Below are 24,922 nucleotides of genomic sequence, written 5' to 3'. Positions count from 1 at the left end.
AGAAAATGTATTTCTCTAGTGATAAGTACTAACATGCTTTTAAAAATAGTTACTATCTGGAGCACCAAAGTGCGTGAGAATGTGAGATTAATGTCTTGGTTGCATTTTAGCAGAATGGAGTTTCAAATAATTTAATTGAATTAATAAAATTTAAAAATGTAATGCTAACTCTTGTTTTGTAATTAATGCCTCCAGAATACAGGAAAATAAGACTAGTGTTAGTTCTAGTTTTAATTTAAAAAATACTCTTCTGTATGGAAGCTAATTTTCTTTTTAAAATCTTTAAATTTAAAAATCTTCTTTCACAAAATACAGTAGAAGCATCATACTAAGAAACATACATTTTAAGAAATAAAAGAATTTCTAAAAATAAATACAACATTTTTTTTTCTTCATAGTTAGTTTTAGTGTTCTGGTAAAATGACCTTCAGCACTTTGTTCTGGCACATTTATAAACAGCATTATCACTTTTAAAAGAAAGCATAATTTCCTAGGTTTTTTATTACCTATGATAATAAACACTTTCTTGAATGTTGCTTGAGCATGTTCTGCCGGTATTTTGTGTCTCTGTGTGTGCAAGTGTCTGTAATTCATTACGTTTTCATGACATTAAAAATACGGAATCTAATATTTAACAATTTCTATATGGTAAACATTATTTTTTTCTCGTCACATACCTAAGATACAGGTTGGCAACTTATATTCCTGGTAACTTGTGGGATACTTTTTGTTAAGAAGCTTTCCAAGACTGCTCAGGGACTCTGCGCGGTAGGGACATTTATACATTCACATCACTGGATGTGGGTTTCTTAGTTAAAAAAAAACTTTTGCACCACTGCAGAGGAAAATAAACTTGTGAGAACTGTTTCAGGGAAGGGTGATTAAGACCTCATGGCAGCAAGTGTTCTGAAGATTGTTTTGAAAGGATTTAAAATGCCTAACTAGTATTTAAACTGTCTAAAAAAAATGGCATAGCCAAATTCCATGTTAAAAATGTGATATATTTTAAGTTAAAGATAAAAGAAACAAGGCTCGTGTGATCACACTGCTTGTTGATGTCCCCTGCCAATAATTTTTAATGCATTGTCCAATTTTGACCAAATGTGACAAGGTTAGAGATCCTGAGATATTAAGCTCTTAAAATCTCAATAAAAATACGTGGCTAAGAGTGACCCTATTAGCCTTCCAGGGAGAGCAAGGCTGTATCATGAACTCACCCCTTAATTAAACATTAATGAATCCATCTGGGAACTAACTAAAGTACAGACCCACAGTAGATCCAAGTTTCATTGATTCCATTCTCCCAGCCCTTCTTGTTTAACTGACAGCATAGAACAAAAATTTCTTCATGGGCATGGGACTGTTTTATGTGGGGATTTTTTGCATTGTCATATAAAACTATATTAGTCGTACATTCAAATGCTTACATAGAATTTCCAGGCTGTCTGTTGAATTCCATGAGTTCATAAAGCCTACCAATTAGAAGTTAGTAGCTGGCTAAAGACAGTTTATCAATACATATATTAGAAAATTATTTGCTGGGAAGTTGTGTATAGAACAGATAAGTTTCTTTTCACTATTTCTGAAATCCAGCATTTTTATAAGGCAAAAAAGCACCACCATGAGAATGGTGTTCTGTAGCCAAGTGAAATAATTTGCACTCGTATTCAAATTTGAAATTTAATACAGTTCAACAACAAAAAAAACCCCAGAAAATGTTTTACACTGGATGTATTCTCATGTTTGCTATGTTTATATATGGAATCAACTAAGTAATAAGAATTCTTTTGTTTAGAACTAAATGAAAAGTAATACTGGTTCTCAAAATACAGAGTTATATTAGATTTAACTCAATATAAAAATATAGAAGTAGGAGAAAATTCAGGTTTTATGTATAGCTCTAGACAGATAGATGTTTCTTGAGAATATCTTTTCCTAGATCAGAATACACAACCCCTTTAGACTTTTTGAAACATCATCATTTGTGAAAAATTTAAGATTATTCAGAAAACTTGCTCAATAATTAGAATTAAAAGTATAAATATCTGAAACTGCAAAATTAATTTTTACTGTGAGTACCTAATTTCTGAGGACTTCTATACCCTCTGCTGCTAAATTCTTCATTGTATAATATGTTTTCAAAAAGTAAAACAGTTCTAAAATTAAATTCAGTCTGTATGAAATGAAAAAATTCATCCTAGTAGCATATGACAATAGATTGGAAAATTATTTTCCATGTCTTTAACAATTCCAAGGCCCCAGTTTTCATACTGAGCACCCAGACTCATACTTGTTAGTCAAACCATGTTTTTAAAAAACAATATATTCCAGGTGATAATGAAAAAAAATTAAAAATTAAGACAATCCATTTTCTGATTCTACATTCTTTTGCAGTCGTATGTGGTTTTTTGTTAATACTCATTTATTTGCACTTGATATTTTTAAATTTGTTTAAAAGATGCTGTTAATTTTATTTCCATTCCTTTAAAATTGACATTTCAAGAAAGCAGACTCTGGTAGTGTCAGGTATTAAAATAAAATTTCACATGTTATATAATATAAATTGTTTTATAACATTTGTATTGTGTTCTATTCTTGGCCTTTTATATAGAGCGCAGTCTTTTTCTAGACAGTGAGATTACACTAAGATTAAAAAGATTAAATTGGTGTTGATGATACTTGTGAACACTAATGAATTGTTAGATACATGCTGTTGGCTTTGCTGTCATCAACAAGAACAATAAAGCTTCATGCTGCATTGAAAACTACAGATTGTTTAACATGCTGGATCAAGTTTTGGACACCTTTACTATAATAAAAAAATAGCTGTAGTCTTGATTATTATGTATTTAAACAGCCAAATTATCCAATTTGTCTAAATCTTAGGATTCATCTCCATGGCTATATGATTACTCTGAATGGCTGTGTGCTGTTCTACTGGGTCCACCTGGGATGGAGTTAATATTCTTCATATCAGCTGGTGTGAGATATGGTTTGGATATGTGGCTAGAACAGTGTTGATAGTGCAGAAGGGTTTTGGCTGTTGTTGAGCAGCACTTGCATATTGTCCGGGCTTTCTCTTTGTCCCACTCTGTCCCCTCAGTGATAGGCCAGGGTACACAAGAATTGGGAGGGGTCACAACCTGGATAACTGACTAAACTCAGCATTCCATGCATGTAATGTTATGCTCAGCAATGAAGAAGAAGAGGAAAGGATTTTGGGAGAGGTAGTATTGCTCCAAAAATGGTGAGGCACCCCTCTGCCCTTGCATCACTTCAGTTTCTTCTTCCCCTTTCCTTCATGTATTGAACTGTGCTTATCTTGACCCATAAGTTTTTCTCACTTTTGCTCTTCCCATTGTCTCCTCTATCTGACTGAGGGAGAAGGGGGAAAAGTGAGTGAGTGAGTGGTTGTGGGCTGCATAGCTACCGGCCGCACTGAACCCATGATGATTCTAAATCAACCCTTGGGAATCTAAAGCAACCCTTGGGAAGAGGCTTAGATTGCTCATGGTAGTTCTTTGCAGCTCAAAGAAATGCTATGTGCTAGCAAGTGCATCCCTATGAAAATTTTGTTTTCCATTATGCTACTTTAGGCCTATATGGCTTGAGTGAAGGATTTCCTAAAAGTTAAATCTATTTTTAAAATTTCAGTTTTAACAAATCTATTGAAATGAAAACCAAAGAAGGCTTATTTCATTCCACTCTAATCGTGCTGGTCATAGTACTATCATAGTGCAGTACGCTAGTTGTTTGAACATGTCAAGAATTTTGTTCAGAAACAGAAAAACTGTATAACTGCAGAGCTTTTGATCATCTTCTGTAGTCATTTTGCCCACCTAGGACACCTTTGAGGTTTTTCTTCCACTCTCCAAAGTCCCTGATTAAACAAGGTTATTAAACAATTTCTCTTGGATGACAATTGTACTTGAGGATGGAAATAGATCTACTACACTTCCAGCCTGGGAGCCTTCTGGGTTCAACTTCTAATACCCAAGTATATCACCAATGATAGTATCTAAGAGATTTGGATCTCTGTTTCCAAGTGGGGATAATGCTTTCAAAGCATCGTTCTTGCTTTACAAAGGCCAAGAAAATGAGGTCAATTGTCACTTGTTCTCCTAACTTGATAGTGTCATAGAATGTGACTGTCCTCACCTTGGGGAAAGATAACCCAGCTGTGAACCTCTTTGGGGGTATACTTTTCTTCCTCAGCCATTAAGTCAAGGGTTAGTATGTTTCTAGGATGGGGTTCATGTTTTGGCTACATTTCAACATGCCTACCTAAGAGATTTTAGTTTTGACTAATGAGGAAGTTGGGTTCCCGTGAGACTAGAAATGTCATAATAACCTTTTGTCACTGTTTTAACAATCTCTGTCCAGGCTTTGTAAAGTTCCAAGAGGAATGTCAATAGGGGTTTTGTTTTGGTTCATTGGTTGGTTTTGTTGTTTACTTTTAAGGTTGAGTTTTGAGGGGTTTTTTTGTCTATGTCTTATTATAGATTCTGTCTTAACTGTTATTGATTGGAAGACATGAGTCAGAAAATACATATCTCCCTCCTAAAAGGAAAAAAAAATCAAATACCTTGTTTTAGGGTGGTGTTTTTCCTATGCAGAAAACACTATAAGTTACAAAGCAGTCTCCTAAAGTTCTTGAAGCATATATTTTTGAATTACAGAAACTCGGCCTTGGAATATAAAATTAAGAGTTCTGATATCTCCACCCTAATGGGTAGTTGTTGTAGTTTTCTTGTAATTGTGGAAATTTTCACTGCTCCAAAATGCTTATAAAATTTGTAAAAACTTTATGCATCAGATCTTTCAATTATGAAAGTAGAAAAATAAAAGAAAAGCTGTAATGTGTCCAACTAAATCAATACACTTCAGTGAATTACCATTCTTATGTGCCTTCATATATTTAAGGTCTGAGAGAAATAACAAAATTTATCCAGTTGGACACAATGAGTGTTAAAATTTTCACTAGAGGGGCAGAAGTAACTGAGATTTTTGTGTAGTTGTGGCTACCCATTTTTCTTTCTTTGTCTTTCTCTGCACTTTTTTTAGTGCATCATTCTCTGCTTGCCTCTGTTAGTTACTGACCTTCTCAATTTTCAGTCTGTGCTGGTATCCAGTATTTGCTTTCCTTTGTTCTTTAGAGATCTATTTCATAGTAGCCTGATGCATGAAAAGGTATTGGTTCTGTTGTAACTGGAAGCTGTTTTGCATACATTAGACCTCTAAAACATAAATATTTTCTGGTAATTTCTCATTTTCAGTATAGTGTTTCATGTACTATTCTATTCTCAAAAAGTAGCATGCGTAGAAATAATAAATTGGAGAATTTTCTTACCATTTCACTCTACTACTACTTCACTTTTTAAACTGTTAGAGGATCATGAATCTTCGTGTTGACATCTGCATTTCAGTAAAAGGAAGTAATCACAAATATCTGATTCATAAGGTAAATTCATAAGATCATCCATCTCATGTGTTCAGAGATGTCTGAAGGCCCAAATGTCACTGTAGTCCTTTTGTCCCTATTAAATATTGGAGTGCATTTGTGGTGGAGCTTCCTGTTTAGTTTCCTCCTAGTGGAAATCAGTTTAAAAGTGCCAAAACCTACTTGCAAACCAAATCAATGCTCAGTAAATGGGGAATACTGGGGAAATTTGCTTCAAAAGCATCCTAATCAAAAAGCTCATGCCAGTAGACACCGCATTTCCGTGTTCACTGCAGTCAGGTTTTCTCTGATACAAGAGTGATACCAGGTGTCCATTTCAAAACAGGGAAAATGTGCTGCATATAGTTGGGTTATAGAACACTTCCACAGCAGGTTGTGGAAGTTAAAAAGCTTCTAAAAGCTTAAGTAAATAAAGAGCAAGTTCTTGAAGGAGAATCCATTGAGGATTACATTGCAATGCCATTCAATGCAGGAAATATTTCGTATGAGCTACAGAATCTCAGAGGCAGAGAGAGTACACTCTGGCAAAGTGTGCTTGTCCTGGTCCGTAATTCTAACTGAGCACCTGTTTCAGTGCCTGCCAGGGGCAGGATATGAGGCTGGGTGAATCCCTGTGCCAGTCTGATATGGCTGTTAATATATTCTTAACTTGATGAAGCTGAAATCAAACATGAGGTCTAAGGGTGAAGGGATTACGTCATTCCACTTGTGCAAAAAGCAAATCCTATGCAAGCAAATATGGTATTGCTAGAGAAATAAAAATAAATAGGTTCTTTCACGTATGTAATTAATTTGAATTGCCTTCAGTAACTCCACAAATTAAGACAAGGATTGATATATTGACTGAGGCTTTGAAGGCTCTGCTGAGGAAATTACATTGTTTCATGGAAATCTATACTGAGAGCATTGATTGTGCTAGTCATTGCAGATTGTGAAGGGGGAGAAAAAGAGCAGGATATTTCAGATTTTGAGTGAAAATTAGTTAGAAATTTTATGAAAGATAAGAGAATTGCTCTAGTTTCTTGTTTTACACATTATAGAATTTGTTATATGGAGTTGTTAATTTATTTTCTTAACAAGTCTCAACATCTAAATTTCAAATAAATGCTTTTAAACAATTTCTGGGTGGATATGTTTACAGTTAAAAATACAGAAAATACTGCTTGCCATAGAATACAGTTATTTTCTTCTTTCTTGTTTTCTCTTTTATTGGTGCACAAATGCAAATACTGTTATAGTAATGTGAACTCTGTGTGTTTCTTCCTAAAAGTCACACCCTTTTTTTTAAGCTTTGTATAAAAAATTAAAACTTATTTCCACTGTCTTTCCTTATCCTCTTCTTGCAAAATTAAAAACAGTAAATCAGGCCTTGCCGCCTAACTCTAAATGTATAAATATGTTGTCCTTGTTAGTTATTGTGTTTCATGTGTAGGGCCCTGAAGATGCTGTTTCTGTTATAGCTGGGAATATAGCCATATTGGGAAATTTGCCTTAATTTTCCATCTCCTCGAAAACCAGAAATAAATTATTAATGTAATAATGAATTGTACAATTTTTTACATCGTTCAGCTTGTATAGTTAATTTTATATCATTATGAATCAGTAGAATTCCAACCTATGTTTTCTACTTTTAATGGTATAAAATTAAAATAATGAATTAAGTATATTGGGTTAATTTCAGGCAAATTTTTTGGGACCCTGAGATGAATGCAATAAATCAGAGCTGCTCTGTATATTTCACTTGCTGCTGTCTTGCCACTAAGATTTGAGATGGGGAACTTAGTCATGTAGAATTGATTGCTTTCCTTGCAAAGAACACGCAACATTGTTTCTGGCTATTGGCCATATTGAGATAAAAGGAATAAATATCTCCAACACACTTACCCAAGGTAGAGAAATGTATGAGTTGAAATTAACTTGTTTTGTTAACAGCAAACGTGCAGAAGCTATCAATTTTTATTTTCATTTTAAACTATCATAGTACAAACCCCTTTGTCAGTAGCTTTATAATGAAATGGAGTCATTCAGGACCCATTTCTCAATGGCCTTGTCTGTGAACTCAGGTTTGTAACTGTATTTCAACCAGGCACTCCTGTGAACTGAGATACAAAAAGATAAAGTTCTTGATCTCTGCATAAAAAAGTGTCTGAATTCTGTTTATATTAACATTACCATTTACAGGATTATTTTAATATGGAGTAGGAATAACTTTTCCACAGTAGTATTATTTTATATACATGGTATTCTGCTGGAGCTGAAGTTGCTCTTCTGTATTAAGACTTGATCAACAAAAGCTAGTGGTTTTGCTTTGAATATCCAGGTCAGGAAACATTTTCAGTAGTAGAGAATGCCTATCTTTTCAAAATCAAATCCTTTTAAGTAGTTCATGTGAGCATTCTGTAATAGAGGGGCTCAGATTCACTAACCGTATTTCAAACTCTTGGCTGATTTTTCAAAAATATCATGTACATGCCATACATTTAAAGCCTACTACATGTGTTTTCACTTTCCAGCTTCCAGAACAAAATGTGATAGCTCTATGGAACAGTTGGTGTTAACTATGTTTGGTACCTGTTCAATTCCAATTGAATTTCCAATCATTTATGCTGCAGAAACACATTTAAATTTGTAAGTTCTGGCCTGCAACAATAAAAAAGAAAACACAAATTATTTTCTTTTGAAAAAATCGAAAGTGAAGTTTAATTATTTACATTTGATTCAATTAATGCCTAACACTATATATTATAATATGGATTTTAAATTACTTTTCAAATCCAATACACTTTATTGGTACAGTAGAAACATTCATTGTATACAAGAAATAAATAAAAATTGAAAATTAGCAAGTGTTTACCACTTTTATTGTACTTAGTGTACAAACTGTGCAGTTTTGAACATCTCTTTGAAAAAGAGATGTTTAATCTGTGGGATTTGTAAAACAGTAAGACAGTAATTTATACCTTTAAAATGTTTCTCATTGGCAGCTAAAGAAGAACGGAAAAAAGAAGAGAACAGTTTGGAAAATGCTCAAAAATGGTAAGATTTTTTTCCTAGTGTTTTTTAACAGTTTATTTTGATCAAAGATATTATTGAACTTAGGAATTACATTAAATAGCAAAAAGGATCTATGTTTCAGAGAAGTAATATGTTTCCTGAAAAATTCCTACGTAATCTTCCAGGGAAAACTTCATTTATGTTTTTATCCAGACAGTGTACTGTGTTTGAGGTTTTAATTATTATCAGCATTGAACTGAATGAGGGTTTTACAGAAAAGATAATGAACTGATTAACTACTTTATGACATAAAAATGTATTTCATCATCACTGAACATTTTCAGCACTTACATACAGCACTCAGTTGCCTAAGAAGCCATTGAAACCCCAATGTCTTTATTGCCTGAATATTTGTGCCTCACTTAGGCCAAAGGAGTCAAAGTGTGGAAAAAGTGAGATTAATTGATTTATAGATGGTTAGTAAAATATTCAATAAGTTAATATTATTAATACATTTCGTTCACAAAATTGTAGTTTTGTGAGAGTGAGACATCCATCTTAGCTATGGACCTGCTAGAAATAAACTGGGGTAAATTAATTTTTAGCTTCCTGTCAATATTTTTTCTTCCTGGTCACTGAAGGCAGATCTGTGGTAATTTGGATTTTAATTGTACTTTTCACAGACCATACTCACTCCACCTGGTACACCTCAGTTAGTTTTCTTAGGCAGTCAGGAAGAGGGAGATAAGGGGCACTTCCCAAATGCAGTTCAAGTCTTAGGTGAACTGCTCCCACCTGCTTGCAGAAGGTGCCTAAATATTGGCTGAACAACTGGCTGATGGCAGCTGGGGCTTTACCTCCCCATTTCAAGTCTCTGACTGGCTCTGCTAAGCTGCAAACCTGACTTCCTTGGCACAAGGCTCCTTCCTATCCTACCTGCTTTGTAGCCATTCTAGACTGGAATAGACTCTCAAGGATATGGGGCTGCACTCAATTAGCAGTTGACTTAGGGAATCAGTTGTCCCACACAGAGTTTGGGGTTTTTAATTGCTAACTGAATATTCAGTATTTTAAATTACTACTGTAGAAAGGCAGAAAGTAGCCCAGGAAGCCAGGTTAAGGTGGGTGGAAAGCAAAGGAGTGCTACTGGGGGCTGATGAAGAAAGGAAGGGAGGATGCAAAGTGTCAGGATGAAGGCAGAGAGAGACAGTGCAGGATTTCAGGATCCCACCTCTGTAAGCTCCAGCTGGGATGGTGAAGGGTTCTGTTAGGTAGAAGAATGCACAATGTACCTGGGGCTGCTGTTACATGAAGCAAACCTGAGAAGAGTCTCTGTTCTTGCTGTTCTTGGTAAAGCCATCCCAGTGAAAGTGCTATAAACAGCTGAGGAGTATTCAGCCCAACTGAATGTAATGCACATTACATTGCCCAGTAGACATAAATGGTTTTTACCATGTAATTATGACTAGAGGTATTTTAGTATTTTTAGAGTTTGAAAACCAAAACATTTTGCACAGATACTTAAAGCTGTATTTGATTTATTTGTTTATTTATTTATTTATTTTTCTCCTCATAGTGTCACTGCAAGACCTTTAACTCTGAGTATTATGGCCTTATATATACATGTTTCATTCTGATTCTTTAAATATGGAACATCATATTTATTTCAGTTAACTTGAAATATAGTTAAATGTTTAATGAAAAACCTAGTAAGAAATGTAAATGGTTAAGCTTATCACATACGAGGATTAAAAAAACCTATTATTTTAATAGCTTACCTTGAACAATACGAGATGTTGTACATTATGGTTTCTATCTTTAAAGTGTCAAAAAAAACCTGAGCATATTGACTCGTGGATAAAATCTAAGCTTCTTTGTGAAGTAGCTAGAGTATATATTGCTTTATTTTGGAGGGATAACTTCTGTAGTTTTTGATGGATACTTTATGTTCTTCAAGCCTAGCTAAAGAGCTTTAATTTCAAACTAAGTCAAAAAATCTTGAGCCTAACCATATATTTCTGTATATATATATATATACATAATGTGTATATATATGAAAACATGCAATGTGGACTGTGCAAATACAAATATAAATGAAGAAAGATGCCAAAACTTCATCCATCGTTCATGTAACAAGTGTTGAATGGCTGGAGACTCCTTACAGGTCTTCAAAATTATTTATTTTATTTTCAAGATTTACACCTCCCGTGTTTAGATTAAGAACCTATTTACAACTCTAGAGAAGAATATAGCTTTCTTCTGATTAAATAAAATTATTATTCCAGGAAATAGTACTTATTTTAAAATACGTTGTTACTGTTGCTTTAAAATTATAGTGTTATTTTTAATAAATATCACCAAATGTTTCAGGATTGTTGCATTTACTTTGCAGAGAAAAGTGAACATACTTTTATTTATTTAAGTACATAGTCATGTGAGTTGTTCCATTTTATATATACAAAACAATGGCATAAGTGTTAAAAATGCACAATCAGTCAAAATGCTCTTGGAAGTATTGTCTGTAATAAAATAATAATTTGAAAATATCCAGCTGTATAGCAATTGAGTAACAGCCACATTATAAAATCTTTTTTTAAGCATTAAAATACTGGCAATGTATTTTTGCAAAATTAATTGTTTATTGACATATGTGGAAGGAGATTATTTTCAGGAAAAATTTTGCAGAATTACAATATTGGCACTGTTTGTGGCTTAGTTGTTCCTACTCCCAACTCTCTCTAAATACTAGAAGATTATTTTCAATCAAACCTAGAGATTTTTTCCTGACTCAGTGTGTGACTCTTCCAGAGTCCTTCAGTAAAGATAAATGGGAGAATAGGATCTTCATGGACTGTAGCAGAATAAAGTAAATAAATATATTACAGCATTTCCTGCAAGGCAAGTTAAGCTTTTCTCATTACAATTGAACACCCATGATACGCCAGCATGACAGACCTCTGTGGTGGCTCGTGCATCTGTAAGTTATCCTCCTGGAAAGGAGGTGGGTGTTGGAAGGTTGGTTATACTCAGCGTGAATTGCTGCTGTGATTTCCAAGGCAAAGGAGAAGTTATGGTAATTACCAGCCTTGACTACTGAATCAGAGAAACTGTTTCCCCAGTGGGCTTATGTGTTGACTGGTTTCTTTTCTTTCCCCCTCCCTTGCAGCTTTGAAGAAACAGTGGGATACTTTGGGATAAAGCCAAAGCCTGGTGAGAAGGAGATCACACCAAACTACGTTTTCACGGTGTGGTACGAATTCTGCAGTGACTTCAAGACCATTTGGAAACGAGAGAGCAAAAGCATTTCTAAGGAACGGTAAGGTTCTAATAAAGTCATTAATACCATTTAAATGTCTGGGAAACTGCTGCTTCTCAAACCCAACAAATTATACTCCTATATTTCACAGGCGTCGTTGTTTTCTTTCAGATCTAATGGACATCAAGGAAAGATTATTCCCTCAGGGTGCGTAGGAAAATTCACCAAAGGCATGCTGTCCCCACAAAAAGATAAACACATATAATCTGATAAATTACACTTTTGTAACCCCTTCCAATTACTAGCTAGTAAAATGAAAGGAGAGCTGTGCTAATTTATAACAGATTGCTTCTCTGTGCATTTTCATGTTGAACTAGCCTAAATGAGGCGATATTGCTGTCGCAGACAGTACAGACAAATAAAAGTGAATGCTTTTCCAGTTAATATACTGCACTTGCATCAAAGAGAAGCCCCAGAGATTCAGGCCACACTTAGCATAGTGTCGAAGCCCCACACTGAATTTACAGCACTACTTCTGAGTTTTGGTGTCCTGCTGAGGACATCAAACTACTTGCCGCTAGATCTCACAACAGTCTCCTGATTTTATTAGTTAGAGTAAAAGAACCCAAAACCTTAAACCTTCAATTATTTTCTTGGTTTTCTTAAAGAAACTTAAAGTCTTTTACACAAAAAAGCAATTCTACTACAAGCTCATCACACTCAGCATGTTACAATTCATTTCAAAAGACCTAGAGTGGTAATGTAGTCATTCTTTGGAAAAGAATGGAGCAATTACTTTCAGCATGAAATTTAAATCCAGGTGCTTATTCCAAATTGACAAAGAGTTAGATTACAATGTCTTTAAAAGAATAAGAAAAAGTAGAACACTCATTTACACTTATATTTTCCATTTTTGCTTTGAATCAGTGGGGCTTTCAGGTTCCTATGAAGTAGATTTTTTGAAGGACTAGATGTAGAAGTTATGAATTCTCAATTATCAACCTTATCAGCATTGTTTTGCAGATCCTACAGTTTTAAAACATGTGAAAGTGGTACATTTTTGTATCATTTATTGATTGATTTGGAAGCTGACAAATGCAAACATTTACAAAGAATCTTTTTTTTTCCTTGTATCTAAATCAATCCAAATTTAACATGTGAATTTGGTTTACATGTTAAAAACTGTATAAAATGAAAAGTGCCAAGCATGTTGCTATGGTCATGATAAAGACCATCTCAGGGATATATTTTCTGCTGAATCATAACTTATTTTTATTCCAAAAGTAGTTAGGAGGAATAGAAGTTAACTGCCCAAGAAAAAAAAAATCCAAACCACGCATCCTTTCTTTTTTATGTAATTAGCACCTTGCTAATGGTACACAATGATCCTTTCAAGTAAATCGATTTGAAGTGCCTTATGTTTTAACAGTATGTAGCTACTTAACTATCTGAATATAATAATCAAGAAATCTCTGGAAGTAGACTGCTATATTGTGTGCTTTCATACTTAGGTGAGGTGAGAATTTCTTGTGGTTTAATAGCTGTATCAATCTAATCTACAAATAAAAACACAGAACAAATATATCATTGGTTCCTCTGACAGATGCCTTTATTCCTGTTCCGGGTAAAGCAATACCGGTAGAATGCAGAGCAGCAGTTACTATAATACTTCTAGGTGCTGACACTTTCTGGGTCATATAGACTGTTCTTCAAAGCTCACTTCAAATTTTTACAAAGTTTCATTAGTCTCAAAAGGACAATTCATTGTCCTTTACATTCAAATTTGGGTGATTCATCAAGATGATGTGCTGTTAAAATGAGGAACCTTGTGTAAATAGTAAATTAGAATGGCAGAAGAGCTGTTTTCTTCATTCTAAATTGTTCTGCAGTGTGCTACTGAAAAGAAGGACAGAGTGAAATCAATAGATTAGAATTGTGGAAAAGCTTTTTTCATCACCTGAAAGTGTCTTGTAAAGTCTTGATCATTTAAGGGTCCTGTATAAAAAACTTTTAAAAGTATGAAACTAACAATTGATGAACTGCTATCCAAAAAAGTTTGAAAGCAAGGGAAGAGTCATTGTACCCACTGGTAACTAAAAACCTTAGAATGACAGGAATGGACAGCTGTCTTCCTTAACTGGCTAATTAATTGGATGCACTATTTGTTGTGCATTTTTAAAGATTGCGATTTAATTTAAAAAAAAAAAAAAAAAGGAAAGAGAACATTTTTATCATGAACCATTATTTTGTTTTGAAGGAAGTTTTAAAGAGGAAGAAACATCAGTGTAAGTCAGTAATTGAAACATAGGTTCTGAAACTGAGGCATTGATATCATTAGGTGAACATGTTTCCAATTGGATTACATTTTGAATTTCAGGAGCTGACGAAACCCAATGTAAAATGTGTAGGAATTAGCTAATTGTTTACATTTACATAGGAATGTCAATAGTGGATTGTAATTTGTCTTTCAAGAAATATGACACATAAAAATTTAATTATAATATGCAGAATGATCATTAATAAAAGGAATAATTAAAATTTATTAGGTTAAACTTAATACTAGTAAACATGTGTCAAAAGATCTATTATTCCAAAACTAAAGTTTTATATTCCAAACTAACTACATTGCATTGTACAACAGGCATCTTTAAAATCTGTGAGTTTCAGGAAAAAAGAGTGCTGTCTTTAACTAAATGACAGTCTCAGCTGCAAAGAACCTGTTTTTTCTAAAGCTACTTGGCTCCCAAATGTAGCACAACTGTAGGAATCTAATGAGATTTCAATGAGACTTTTTCTTAAAGTAAAGGAAACACTTCAACTGAGCTGCCCTGCTTTTAACCTCACCATGAAAATAAATTAGCTGCCTGCAAAATATAATCAAGTCATTGTCTCTTTCCTGGACAAAATTTGCATGTAATTTAGGAATGCAAGACAGAGTTACAAATAAATAAGAAACTATGATATGATATGATATGATATGATATGATATGATATATAAATGACTATAGGGATAAAATGAAAATTATTTTCTAAAATCATATGCCTGATAGGAATAGGATGATAGTTTATTTTCCCTTCAATACCAGAATTTAAGTACAATGAAATGAAATTTGCTTTGACAGTCACATCATCTGTGACAAACAGCTTAGTGTAAATGCACTGAATGTTGAAAACACTTTTTTTGTGCTGTTTTGAATCAAAATCCAGTTTTGTTTTTGACAGTTTTATAATTTACAATGTGTATGCACTCAGGTACATCAACTACTTCTATGCTTTTTTCTGTGTATGAAATTTTGAGATAATACCTGAATTGAAGACTAAAAAGTTGGAGTTTTTGGCAATAAAGCACTTAGAGCAAGGCGGATTGCGCATATTTCCACTGTCACTTCCTTTTCTTAAAGTACTGATTTTATTTGCAGTGGGCATGCCTATGAACTCAGAATCAAAACAAATACGTATTTATAACAACTTAAATCTATTATGCATACACATGTGAATGCCCATTCATAAATCAATCAAAGCATTCAAGATGCATTTAATTATATTTTAAGAGGATGTCCTAAACAAGTCTGAAATAAGGAAAAAGTATAAATGCAAAAGAAATACTAGTAGTTTGCAGTGAGTTTCATCACAAACTGTGATTATGTTTTGCAAAAGAAATGTGACAAAGATTATAGTAATGTGTTTATGCCTGTTACCCTTCAAATATGAAATAATTAAAACAGAAAAGAATTGTTGCTCTTAATTTAACTCAACTCACTGCTGACTCTTGCAAGGATAAGATTGCTACAATGGTTACTGTACTGGATGAAGTAATCTCTTTCAGATTGAGTATGCATACAAATAGGCCAGAATTCAGAAATCAAAAACAGAACCAAAATTTGTCTCAATAGCTGGAGAAGACATGATCATTATTTAATGAACAGAATTATATATTTCATCTTGAAAAGAGAAACACTTTGTCACAAGATGTCACAGATGGTAAAAGCTTGCATTGATTCTAAATGGTGACAACACAAAGTTACATTAGCAAAATCTACGAAGGACTTACACATTAAGAGAGTTTCCAGCTGCAAAAGCATTCTGGTGATTTATCACTAGGGTTTGGCTGTCTTTATATACTCCTGAATATCTGCCAGTGGCCATCTCAGATGGACTGAAGTATATTTTTGTTCTTTAGCCCTTGTCTTCCTATTGGTTTTTCTTATGCATCGACTTCCCTAAAATAATTTAAAAAAAAATCTTATTCCTTGTGACTACAGTGATGAAATTTTTCACTTTGTAGATAACTTTGTAGATAAACCACTGTCAGTACATCCAGAAAAAAAGAAACATATCAAACATATTGGCAATTTGAAGTTTGATGATAAAATCCACTGAGAACACACATTGTACTGTATTTTACTAATTTAGTTAGTGAACTAGATGCATTTAAAATAAATGCAATCTAAAGATTTGACCAGTAATGACCAAGTTCTTTCCAGAAGATTTAGGCCTGAAGGCTTGATAGGCAGTTGTATTGTACAACACAGTAATCTAGTATAAGGCTTCTGATTTTAAAGCTAGTCAAGTACTCTGTAAAATCATCTGCCTGGCTAGGTAATACACAAACATCTCTCTTCTAAAATTTTGGTACTGAAATCCAACCTGTTTTATTTCTTGGGCTAACAGTTTTCAGGAAATGGACTTGAGGTTTAGTTCATGGGCTGCACACAGAAATAGGACTGAGAGTAGAAAGGTATTTAACACACGACAGGAATTTGAGCTCTGGGGATTTCCCATAGTCCTAAGGGAAGTCGCTGTTCAGCTGTGTTAAGGGTCTGGACTGGGTATGCAGCTTGGCTCCAGATTGAACAGTTGATGTTGACTGTAGCTACCTCCGCTTGTTCATTTCCACCCATATCTGAAATTTTGTTTGCACAACATATCCTTATGCCAAAACAGTTTTATGGGAGAAGTTTAAAGTTCTAGTCATGGGAAGCTCAGGTGACACAGAACTGTCATTCCACGTTATTTTCTAACCCACAGCTATCCACATAACCCACCAGCTGCATGAAAGGAGCTGTAGAAGTGAAAAGAATGGATTTTCCAGATTACTGAGAAGCTGAGAGAGAACCAGATAATTTTGTCTCTGTTGTTGCACAATAACAGAGCCAGAACATGAGTATGTGAATAGCAATTGGTTCATTTACAAGGGTTTCTGGTTTTTCTAACTGGGGAACTCAGTTCACGCTGCCTTCTGTCTGACTTGAGTGGAGAGCAGAGGTGAAAATGAAAATCAGTTTATCTACTTAGTCCCTGGCTTGGTAATATCTTCTCCTGTAAGGAAAAACCACATTTTCCTGAGCTTACAAACGAGACTTTTTTATCATAAACAGAGGCTTATGTTTAGATTAAGTTTCTGCATCCCTAGGTACAGAATGAAAATAATTTTGAATAAAAATAATGTCTTTATTTTTCTCTAATTACTTCTAATTTGAGGCTTGGCTTTTATCCAATTTACAGGGGAAGACACCACCTGCCACATAGAGTCAGTAAAAAGCTAATTACGTTCTCATAGATTATAGTAAGGATACATATGCAGTATTGGAATCGTGGTTCTCGTATTTAGAAATACATAGTTTTGTTAATTTAATTCAATATTTTTCATATTGTGTGCTAATGTGTACTACTGCTCAGTTTCACACCACATCTTCTTTATTAATTAAGGTGTGTTGACTTCTTTTGATCACAGTTGAAGGAGAATAACTTTTCTTTTGAACACATCCATGTTGCAGCTCATCAGATTTGAAGGCTTAAGTGACCTGCATTCCATAATGTTTTGGCCTCCTGACTGCTTGCTACGTTAGCCCATTGGTCAGGTTGGAAGGGACCCCAGTGGCTCACCTGGTCCAGCCTCCCTGCTCAAGCAGGGCCATCCTGGAGCACATGGCACGGCATTTTTTCCAGACAGTTCTTGATTATCTCCAGTGAGGGAGACTCCACAGCCTCTCTGGGCAACCTGTTCCAGTGCTCAGTCTCCTTTGTCTTGTGTTGTGGTTCAGCTACTCCATCATCCCTCTTGGTCTCTTTGTCCTCTCCAGTGCTCTCTGTCTGAAACTGTCCTTGTCACTGTGAGCTGTGGATTGTGGCCCTTCATCTCAGGGCTTGATTCTGTTTCAGCACCTTCATTGTGAAAACCTTCTTTCTTATATCTAATCTAAAGTGGCTTTTTTATTTAAAACTATTATCCCTTTTCCTTTTGCAATAGGCCCTGCTTAAAGTTTGTCCCCATCTTTCATTCTATTTTTAAACATCCAGTTTCAGGTTTCCTTGAAATAGTGAAAATATTCCATGAAATACACAGAGCTAGACCTGTATCAGTGGCAGGCATAATTTTCTTTTTAAATCTAAAGGTTTGTAATTCCTGTAATCATCCCTTTGGATGAAAGTGTGGACTCAAGATATTTGTAAACACTTCTAGGACCAAGAAAATGTGATCAGATAGAAAATGTGCTCAAAATAAGAAAGAGTCTAGAAGCTGATCACGTGATGTGATTCTGCTGAGAAGAAAACCATCTTGAAATCCATCATCATCTTTGCTTAAATGTTGTAGCTGTGAGGAATAGCATGCTGTGGAGTGGGTGCAGTCATCCTGCATTAAGAAGTAAACTGTGCAGATTTAACAAAAATAAAGGGATGGAACAGCATGGTGTCATGTAGTTATTTACATGTAGAAACAGGGAACACAAGTTCTAAAAATGTCCCAGCTGTATTTAAAAAATGTACAGAATAATAATTTATAATAATATAATAAATAGTAAGTTTAGTTGAAAGTAGTGTAACTGTTTTCTCCTCTTCTTAAGCACTCAAAAGTAAGACAACGCCAGGAACTATCCCGTACATGCTTCTAAAATACGTAGAGAAGAAACTCTTGGTTTCCAATACTGATAACATTTCCAACATTGATAAAGACCATAATGGACTTATGAATGTGCTCTGTGTTTTGAAAAGAATCCAGCTTGCTGCTAGTGTTACAACAAGGAAGTACACATCAGTAATTGCAGCTATAATCCACTTTTCATTTTGCTTTTCTTCCAAAATTCCTCAAAAATTGAGTGTGTCGAAAGTGGTTTGAACTGGACATGGTATTTTAAATACTTTTTGACTGGCCATAGCAATTATTTCTGCCAGTGGAAAAAGTTAAATGGGAAAAGAAAGTAGAATTTTTCAGTTTGAGAGTGCCAAGAAATGTGTTGCTTCTAGTAAAAGACTGACTTGGTGTACATTACTGAAAATTGATTTGCTGAGTTCTCCTTGCTTGTAAAAATTCACTCCCATCATCCTTCCTTTTGCATTTTGCATATAGAATTTAAAGTAGCTGAATGTACCATCAGTATTACAGAGGTACTTAGCACTGGGCAGATCCTCTATTAGGAGTGCCAAGACTTTTCTTTCCTTTTTATCACTGTTTAGTATATAATTTCCTATGCATTTTCCAGTCTGGACAAGGAGAGTCAAGTCCCTTTTTCTTTAATTCTCTGTTTCTCCTCTTCCTCCTGATTAAACTCCTCATTGGGTTCTTCTTGTCAAATCCTCACAGAAAGCAGGGTTCTGTATGCAATACTCTGAGAGCAAAAGGCAAGAAGCAGAGGAATCAGATGTGATCTTCTTTTCTCTTATCTCTACAGTACTTTGGGCAGACTAGTCTGTAGCTGTACACAAGACAGTTTTAACTACCCTGAGACAAGTACCTCCTATTGCCACATCAGTGAGGCTGGTCAGTCAATTCCATGTAAAGCAACACAGAAAACTTTAACAAAAAACTGGTAGATGCTTTCATTGCAAGGTTTTCAGAGGAAATGTAAAAAATAGCCTGGCAAATGGCCTGCTAAAATAATATATTCTGTGTGTCCGACAGATTAAGCCAACTAGCTCTTTTTTTTTCAGAGAAGGATCTTTTTGCCTTGATAGCACAGCTTTTTTTGGTGGGAAAGATACTCCATAAAATCCAGGTCCTGCAAGAACAGAGAAATCATTTTTCCAATGACATTTTCAAGGAGCAATACAGACAGGCTGTCCTTTTGCTTTTGATTTTCTCCATTTGAAAATTTACTTTGATCTACTTTTGGTAGTTTATTAAGTGCCTTTAAATAGAAATAGCAGTTTGTTGGGCTAATGTGCCTAAAAAAAAAGTTACTGGTGAGGCTTCTTACAAAGTATATACCAAGCAGAGCCAGAATACCTTTCATTTCATCAAATCTAATGACTCCTTTTCTGTGTTTCAGAATTAAAGTGGCTCAGCAATCAGTGAGCAAGTTAACTGCAGAGAAGAAAGTTGAAACGAAGAAAATCAATCCTACAGCCAGCCTGGTATGATCTGGTTTTCAGTTTGACATTCCAAAGGGTTTTGTGACACCGTTCTTGTCATTCAGAATGATGACCGGTTTCTGCTGTTGTTGGAGAGTGTAGTATTTTTCGTTTGAATGCAGCAGAGTGATTTTCTTCCCAAGGAGAAATGGTAAAGCTTATGCCCTTTGGTAGTCAAAAGTTATGTTTAACACTTAGCTCAATCGTGCCTAAGCATGGCTCTGCTATTTTGAATAACAAAAAGAGCTGCTTTTGTGGTTTCTTCTTCTCTTCCACTGTAGTCTCTTGTATTTTATTCCATGCTTCAAAGTGCAGAAGCTCACTGCATATATTAGTCCAATGGCTGGAGTGTCTGCTTTTTTCAAAACCTAAAAATCTTGGTTTTTCTGTGGAATAATGGTAGAAAGGATTAAATCCCCATTTTATTCCTTGTTGTACACTGGTGTTTTCGATACAACACAGTAAGATGTCTAATAATTTGCGTTGTATATAAATACTTTTTTTGTCTGTGTGCAAGGCACATAGGTTAGACAGGCATTTCTCAAACTCTAGAAGGCAAGAGACTAAGGGAAGGAAATGTACATGAAGGAATCAGGGTATTATTTCCATTCCCAGCAGAGCATATCAGTTGCAGATCAGGCAGCAGAGATATGAATGACTATGCTTGCCTGGGAAGAGGTCATTAAGCAAGATCTTTTGGCTAATGCTAAATTAGAGCCTTTATGTCAGCAAAAGCCATTCCAGACATGAGAAGGTATTAGAGTCACATGAATTTGAAATTTATCTGGTTTTCTGTAGCTGCAGTGGTCATCACAGATGGGTATTTTTAAAGGTACACAGTATTTTAAAAGTACGTAGCGAAAGCAAACTCAGTAAGTAATGTGTTTCAAAGTTTTAAACCTTCTTTGAGTGCTCCAAGCATTTTTTAATTAAAGAAAACTGAAACTGTGACTTATATTACCATCTTCTAGACCAAATGCTCATGGGAACTTGAGAGGAGAAAATTATAGACAAGAATTATAATAAAACTCTTTTTTATTTTCTTTAACAGAAAGAAAGACTACGTCAGAAGGAAGCCAGTGTGACTGCCAACTGAAGGAAGATGAATGAAAACAGTACAGTGATTTCATACATTGCCTGATGCTTTACTACACCAATGGCCCAGGAAGCACCTTATGTTAGATACTGAATTCTGCTTTGCTGATGTGTCCCAAGACAATCCATTAAAGACTTTTGAGTTCCTTCAGAGGGGTTTGTATGTTCAGTGGAGGGAATTCTAAGAAGGTTTTTATGTGAGAAATCAAATTTTTTTCTGTAACTGTTCCTTACATTGCTTAAAATGCATCCTGTTGTCAATGGTTTATTAAAATATTCTGTGTATAATGTATTAATACTGAAGAGCTAAAATGAGCATTTTGGATGCTGAGTTAAGTAATGACTAACAACCTGTAGGTTATTTACAGGGCTTTATGTAGATGAGAGCAAATATACCATTCTGTTCACAAAGGTCTATTGCAGCATACTTTTTGTTACTTCATCAGTAACTGAGGTAAGATTGACTGATTCTAAATAATTTTAGTGTCTAACTATTGGATGCATCTTTCTAAAAGTGATTAAATGTAATTATAGATTCAAACTGTATTTTGCTATAAATATTTTTATAGAAGCTTCAGCTTATGCCATGCATTGAAATGGGAGTAATATTTTGCACATAAAAAGGAATATTCAAATTCTTTAGTTTTATGATTGATGGCATAACAGATTTATTATTTTTGTGGTTTTAATCTAACATTTCCTGAATTTTGAGCTTCAAAAGAAAAAAATTATAAAATGTATATTTTTATTTCAGTATATATTGCAAATAATTCCATAAAGTGATGAGTTTATAGGTCATTATTCATTAAGATACAATAATATCTCTCCATGAAGTTACTCATTTGCCATTAAACATTTGACTTAATTCCATTGAAAGCTTTCTTTTTGACAGCAATTATCTCAATCTAAAATACATTATGCAGCCATCTCTTGTTCCCCTGTATTTGTATGAAGAATGTGTCAAGCATACCTATATATATATTTTATATGTATATATATATATACACATATATGTATATATACACATATACATAATATAATAAGTAAAACTTCAGAAAGAATTAACAGATTCTTGCTGTCCTCCTGTAACATTATAACCATTGCCACAAAGTGGCAGAGCTTGAAAATAACCCTACTGAATATCCATGATTACTTGAAAATTTTTACTTCATTTTAAAGATTTGGATTCTTAGGAGGAGAAATCTTGAAGCGGAAGTTAATTTAAGGTAAAAGAGAAAAGTGATTCTGCTTGCTGTCCACAAGAGAGAAACTGTCTTTATGATAGTAGTGTGTGAAGTTGGTTACAAAGAGAAATTAGGTGAAGAAAAAAGCTAGTAGGGGAAAAGCATTAGTCCATTGCTTTGAAACTGGAAAAAATATACATGAGACAGACGTCAGTTGTCATACAGCAAATTCAATAGAGAAATTGAGATGAAACCTAGGCAAAGTCACCCCTAACAGTGTGCATTTATATTAAGGAAAACAGCTGTTTTGGAAACGCATTCATAAATTCACTTAGAATTTCAGTGCAGGTTTCTTAAATTAGTATCTTTCTCATTCCTGCATAAATAAAAACAAAGGACTCAAGAGTCTCTTATATGTTTGGGAGTTTTTACCTGCTACAGATGTGTAAGATGTGTAAGCATAATTCTTATGAAAGCAGTCAATAATACGCCAGCAAAAATAATCTGATTTTTATTTTGACTAGTCCCATTGCAAAGAAAAAGAAAATTCCAAAGATTTAAGTTTCCTGTATTCCACTAACTAGGTGAAGTACATTTCTTTCCAATACTATTAGTGATAAATAAGAGGAGCAATAATGCCTATAAAAGCCAAAGAACAATAGCAAGCAAGGCAATTCTGATGAGTGTTTAAGCAAACAGTGTTTATTTTTTATATACTTTTCTATCTATCATGAAGACAGTGTATATTGCCATTTGACCTGACTGAGAGTTTTTCAATGAAATGTATTATTTGAAGTGTTATTCAGCAAGAGCAGCACTGTTTGTGAAAATGGATGGTCTTAATAATTCCCATTAGAAGTATATTGTGGAAAAAAAGGTTTTAACTTATTGAAATATCCTGTTTCAAAATTTCTAAAAGTGAATTTTCATTTTTCAGTTCAAATTGACTTCATTTTGAAATGTTGAAAAATGTATATAAAAAGGGATTAAAATTAAAATTATTCATTTAAAACATTCCTTGATCAGACTTATAATTCTTTTATGAAATTAGCAATTTGCCAAGGTTTTGAGAATTAAGGCTATTTTTTAGAAGATTCAAACACTTATATAGCACAGGGACCTTGTTTCTTCCTAATTTTCAGTTTTATTGATTTTCCTCTCAAGTTTGAGTTTCTGATTCCAGCTCAACCCATTACTTAAATCCTCTACTACTAATTGAACTATTTTTAAATGAAAAGAAGAATTCACCTAGATTATTTGATTCATTGTCTTAATCAAGACTTTAAGACTCCTGGATGGCATTCATCAGTTAAATATCACCCTTTCCCCCCAGTGATACCCTCAAGTGTCTTCAGATAGTGACTGAAGCCACAATGGTTGGCTTTGACTAAAATTTTGTACTGGAGAGGAGATATTTACAGATATGTCTACATAAGCTGTTTAATTATGAAATATTTAGACACTTCAGGCATAACAAATATGCATCAACCTGCTCTTGTCTTTGGGGTCACCAAAGTCACCAAACACTATGTTTTAAGCTTTAAGCTTTAGTTTGATGCCTCACTTTACCTTGAGCTTCCTAGTTTTGGGAGAATAAAAGGACAGAAGCAGAAAAGAAAGAAACTACAAAGATGGAATGGAACAGGAGTCTCTGGTCCATGTCTACATTGCTGTCAAGGAAGTAAAAGAGTGGACCCAATTAAGCCAAGCAGCAATAGCTAGACAGTTACAATTTTCTGGTCTATTTAACTTAAAATACCTCAACACTTCACAGAAGTCACTTCTGTGACTGCAAAGTAGACATGGCTTAAGAGGGGGAATTTTCTGTAGTGTTCTGGTTTCATTTCTTCTGTTACTGCCAAGCTTCTCAAAGGCTGTAAAGCACAGGACTATTAAAACCCATGTTGCTCATGAGGTGCTTATTACCCCCAATAACAATATACAGTACTGACTTATAAATTGAATTATTAAGAAGAATTCAGTGTAGATGAGTAGGTAATAATCTGCAAAGTGCTCTTTACATTATTTACAACATTATCACCTGTTGATTTTTAAATGGAAGACCTTTTAGTGTCTTTGAGGTCTGACAAATCATTTTTTCATTATGTTTTTACTAAACTATGAGAACTACCCAGGTGTTTTGTCATCACTAACGCCTGCAATTGTTTTGCCTTGTGTTTTATCATAGGGTTGTAAATGTATAGATTGAATATTAGACTTTTATATTTAACTTAGAATTTTTTGCATCAAAACAGAAACTATGACCCTCAGTTTCTGTATATAAATATTTATATTTCAAATTATTAATAATTAACATTTGTTGGATGCATCTTACAGTATTAAGGTAGAAAATTTATATGCTCTGAAATTCAACACCGTTTTGGATATTCCCAAGGTAGGTCTGAGAAATCTGGCATTTTGGATTGCACAGTGAGAAATCCCAGAATCCTAGAAACCCCAGTTCCTTAGTAGTCAAAGGTTTGAGCATATGCAAGAGACTTTACCTTGGGTACAGTTAGCATGGTGCCAGATTTAAAAAACTGTCTCTCCTTTTAGATATGGCCTGCTAATATCATCACCAAA

General features: G+C 34.3%; 1 protein-coding gene across 1 annotated transcript in view; it reads left to right on the top strand.

Annotated features, from left to right (window-relative positions):
- The window catches only part of FMN1 (formin 1), a 125,396-nt gene extending 103,670 nt beyond the window's left edge, over positions 1-21,726 (top strand). The window contains exons 14-17 of the mRNA XM_041459992.1: positions 8,446-8,497; positions 11,622-11,771; positions 19,979-20,063; positions 21,112-21,726. Coding sequence (XP_041315926.1) covers positions 8,446-8,497; positions 11,622-11,771; positions 19,979-20,063; positions 21,112-21,156 — 332 coding nt within the window. The 3' untranslated portion in view covers positions 21,157-21,726. The remainder of the gene's footprint in view (positions 1-8,445; positions 8,498-11,621; positions 11,772-19,978; positions 20,064-21,111) is intronic.
- The last annotated feature ends 3,196 nt before the right edge of the window (positions 21,727-24,922 follow it).

The sequence above is a fragment of the Pyrgilauda ruficollis genome, unplaced genomic scaffold, assembly GCF_017590135.1.
Source record: "Pyrgilauda ruficollis isolate IOZ18807 unplaced genomic scaffold, ASM1759013v1 scaffold14, whole genome shotgun sequence".
Classification (NCBI taxonomy): domain Eukaryota; kingdom Metazoa; phylum Chordata; class Aves; order Passeriformes; family Passeridae; genus Pyrgilauda; species Pyrgilauda ruficollis.
Note: the sequence above shows the minus strand (reverse complement) of the source record. Positions and strands in the feature narration are given on the sequence as shown.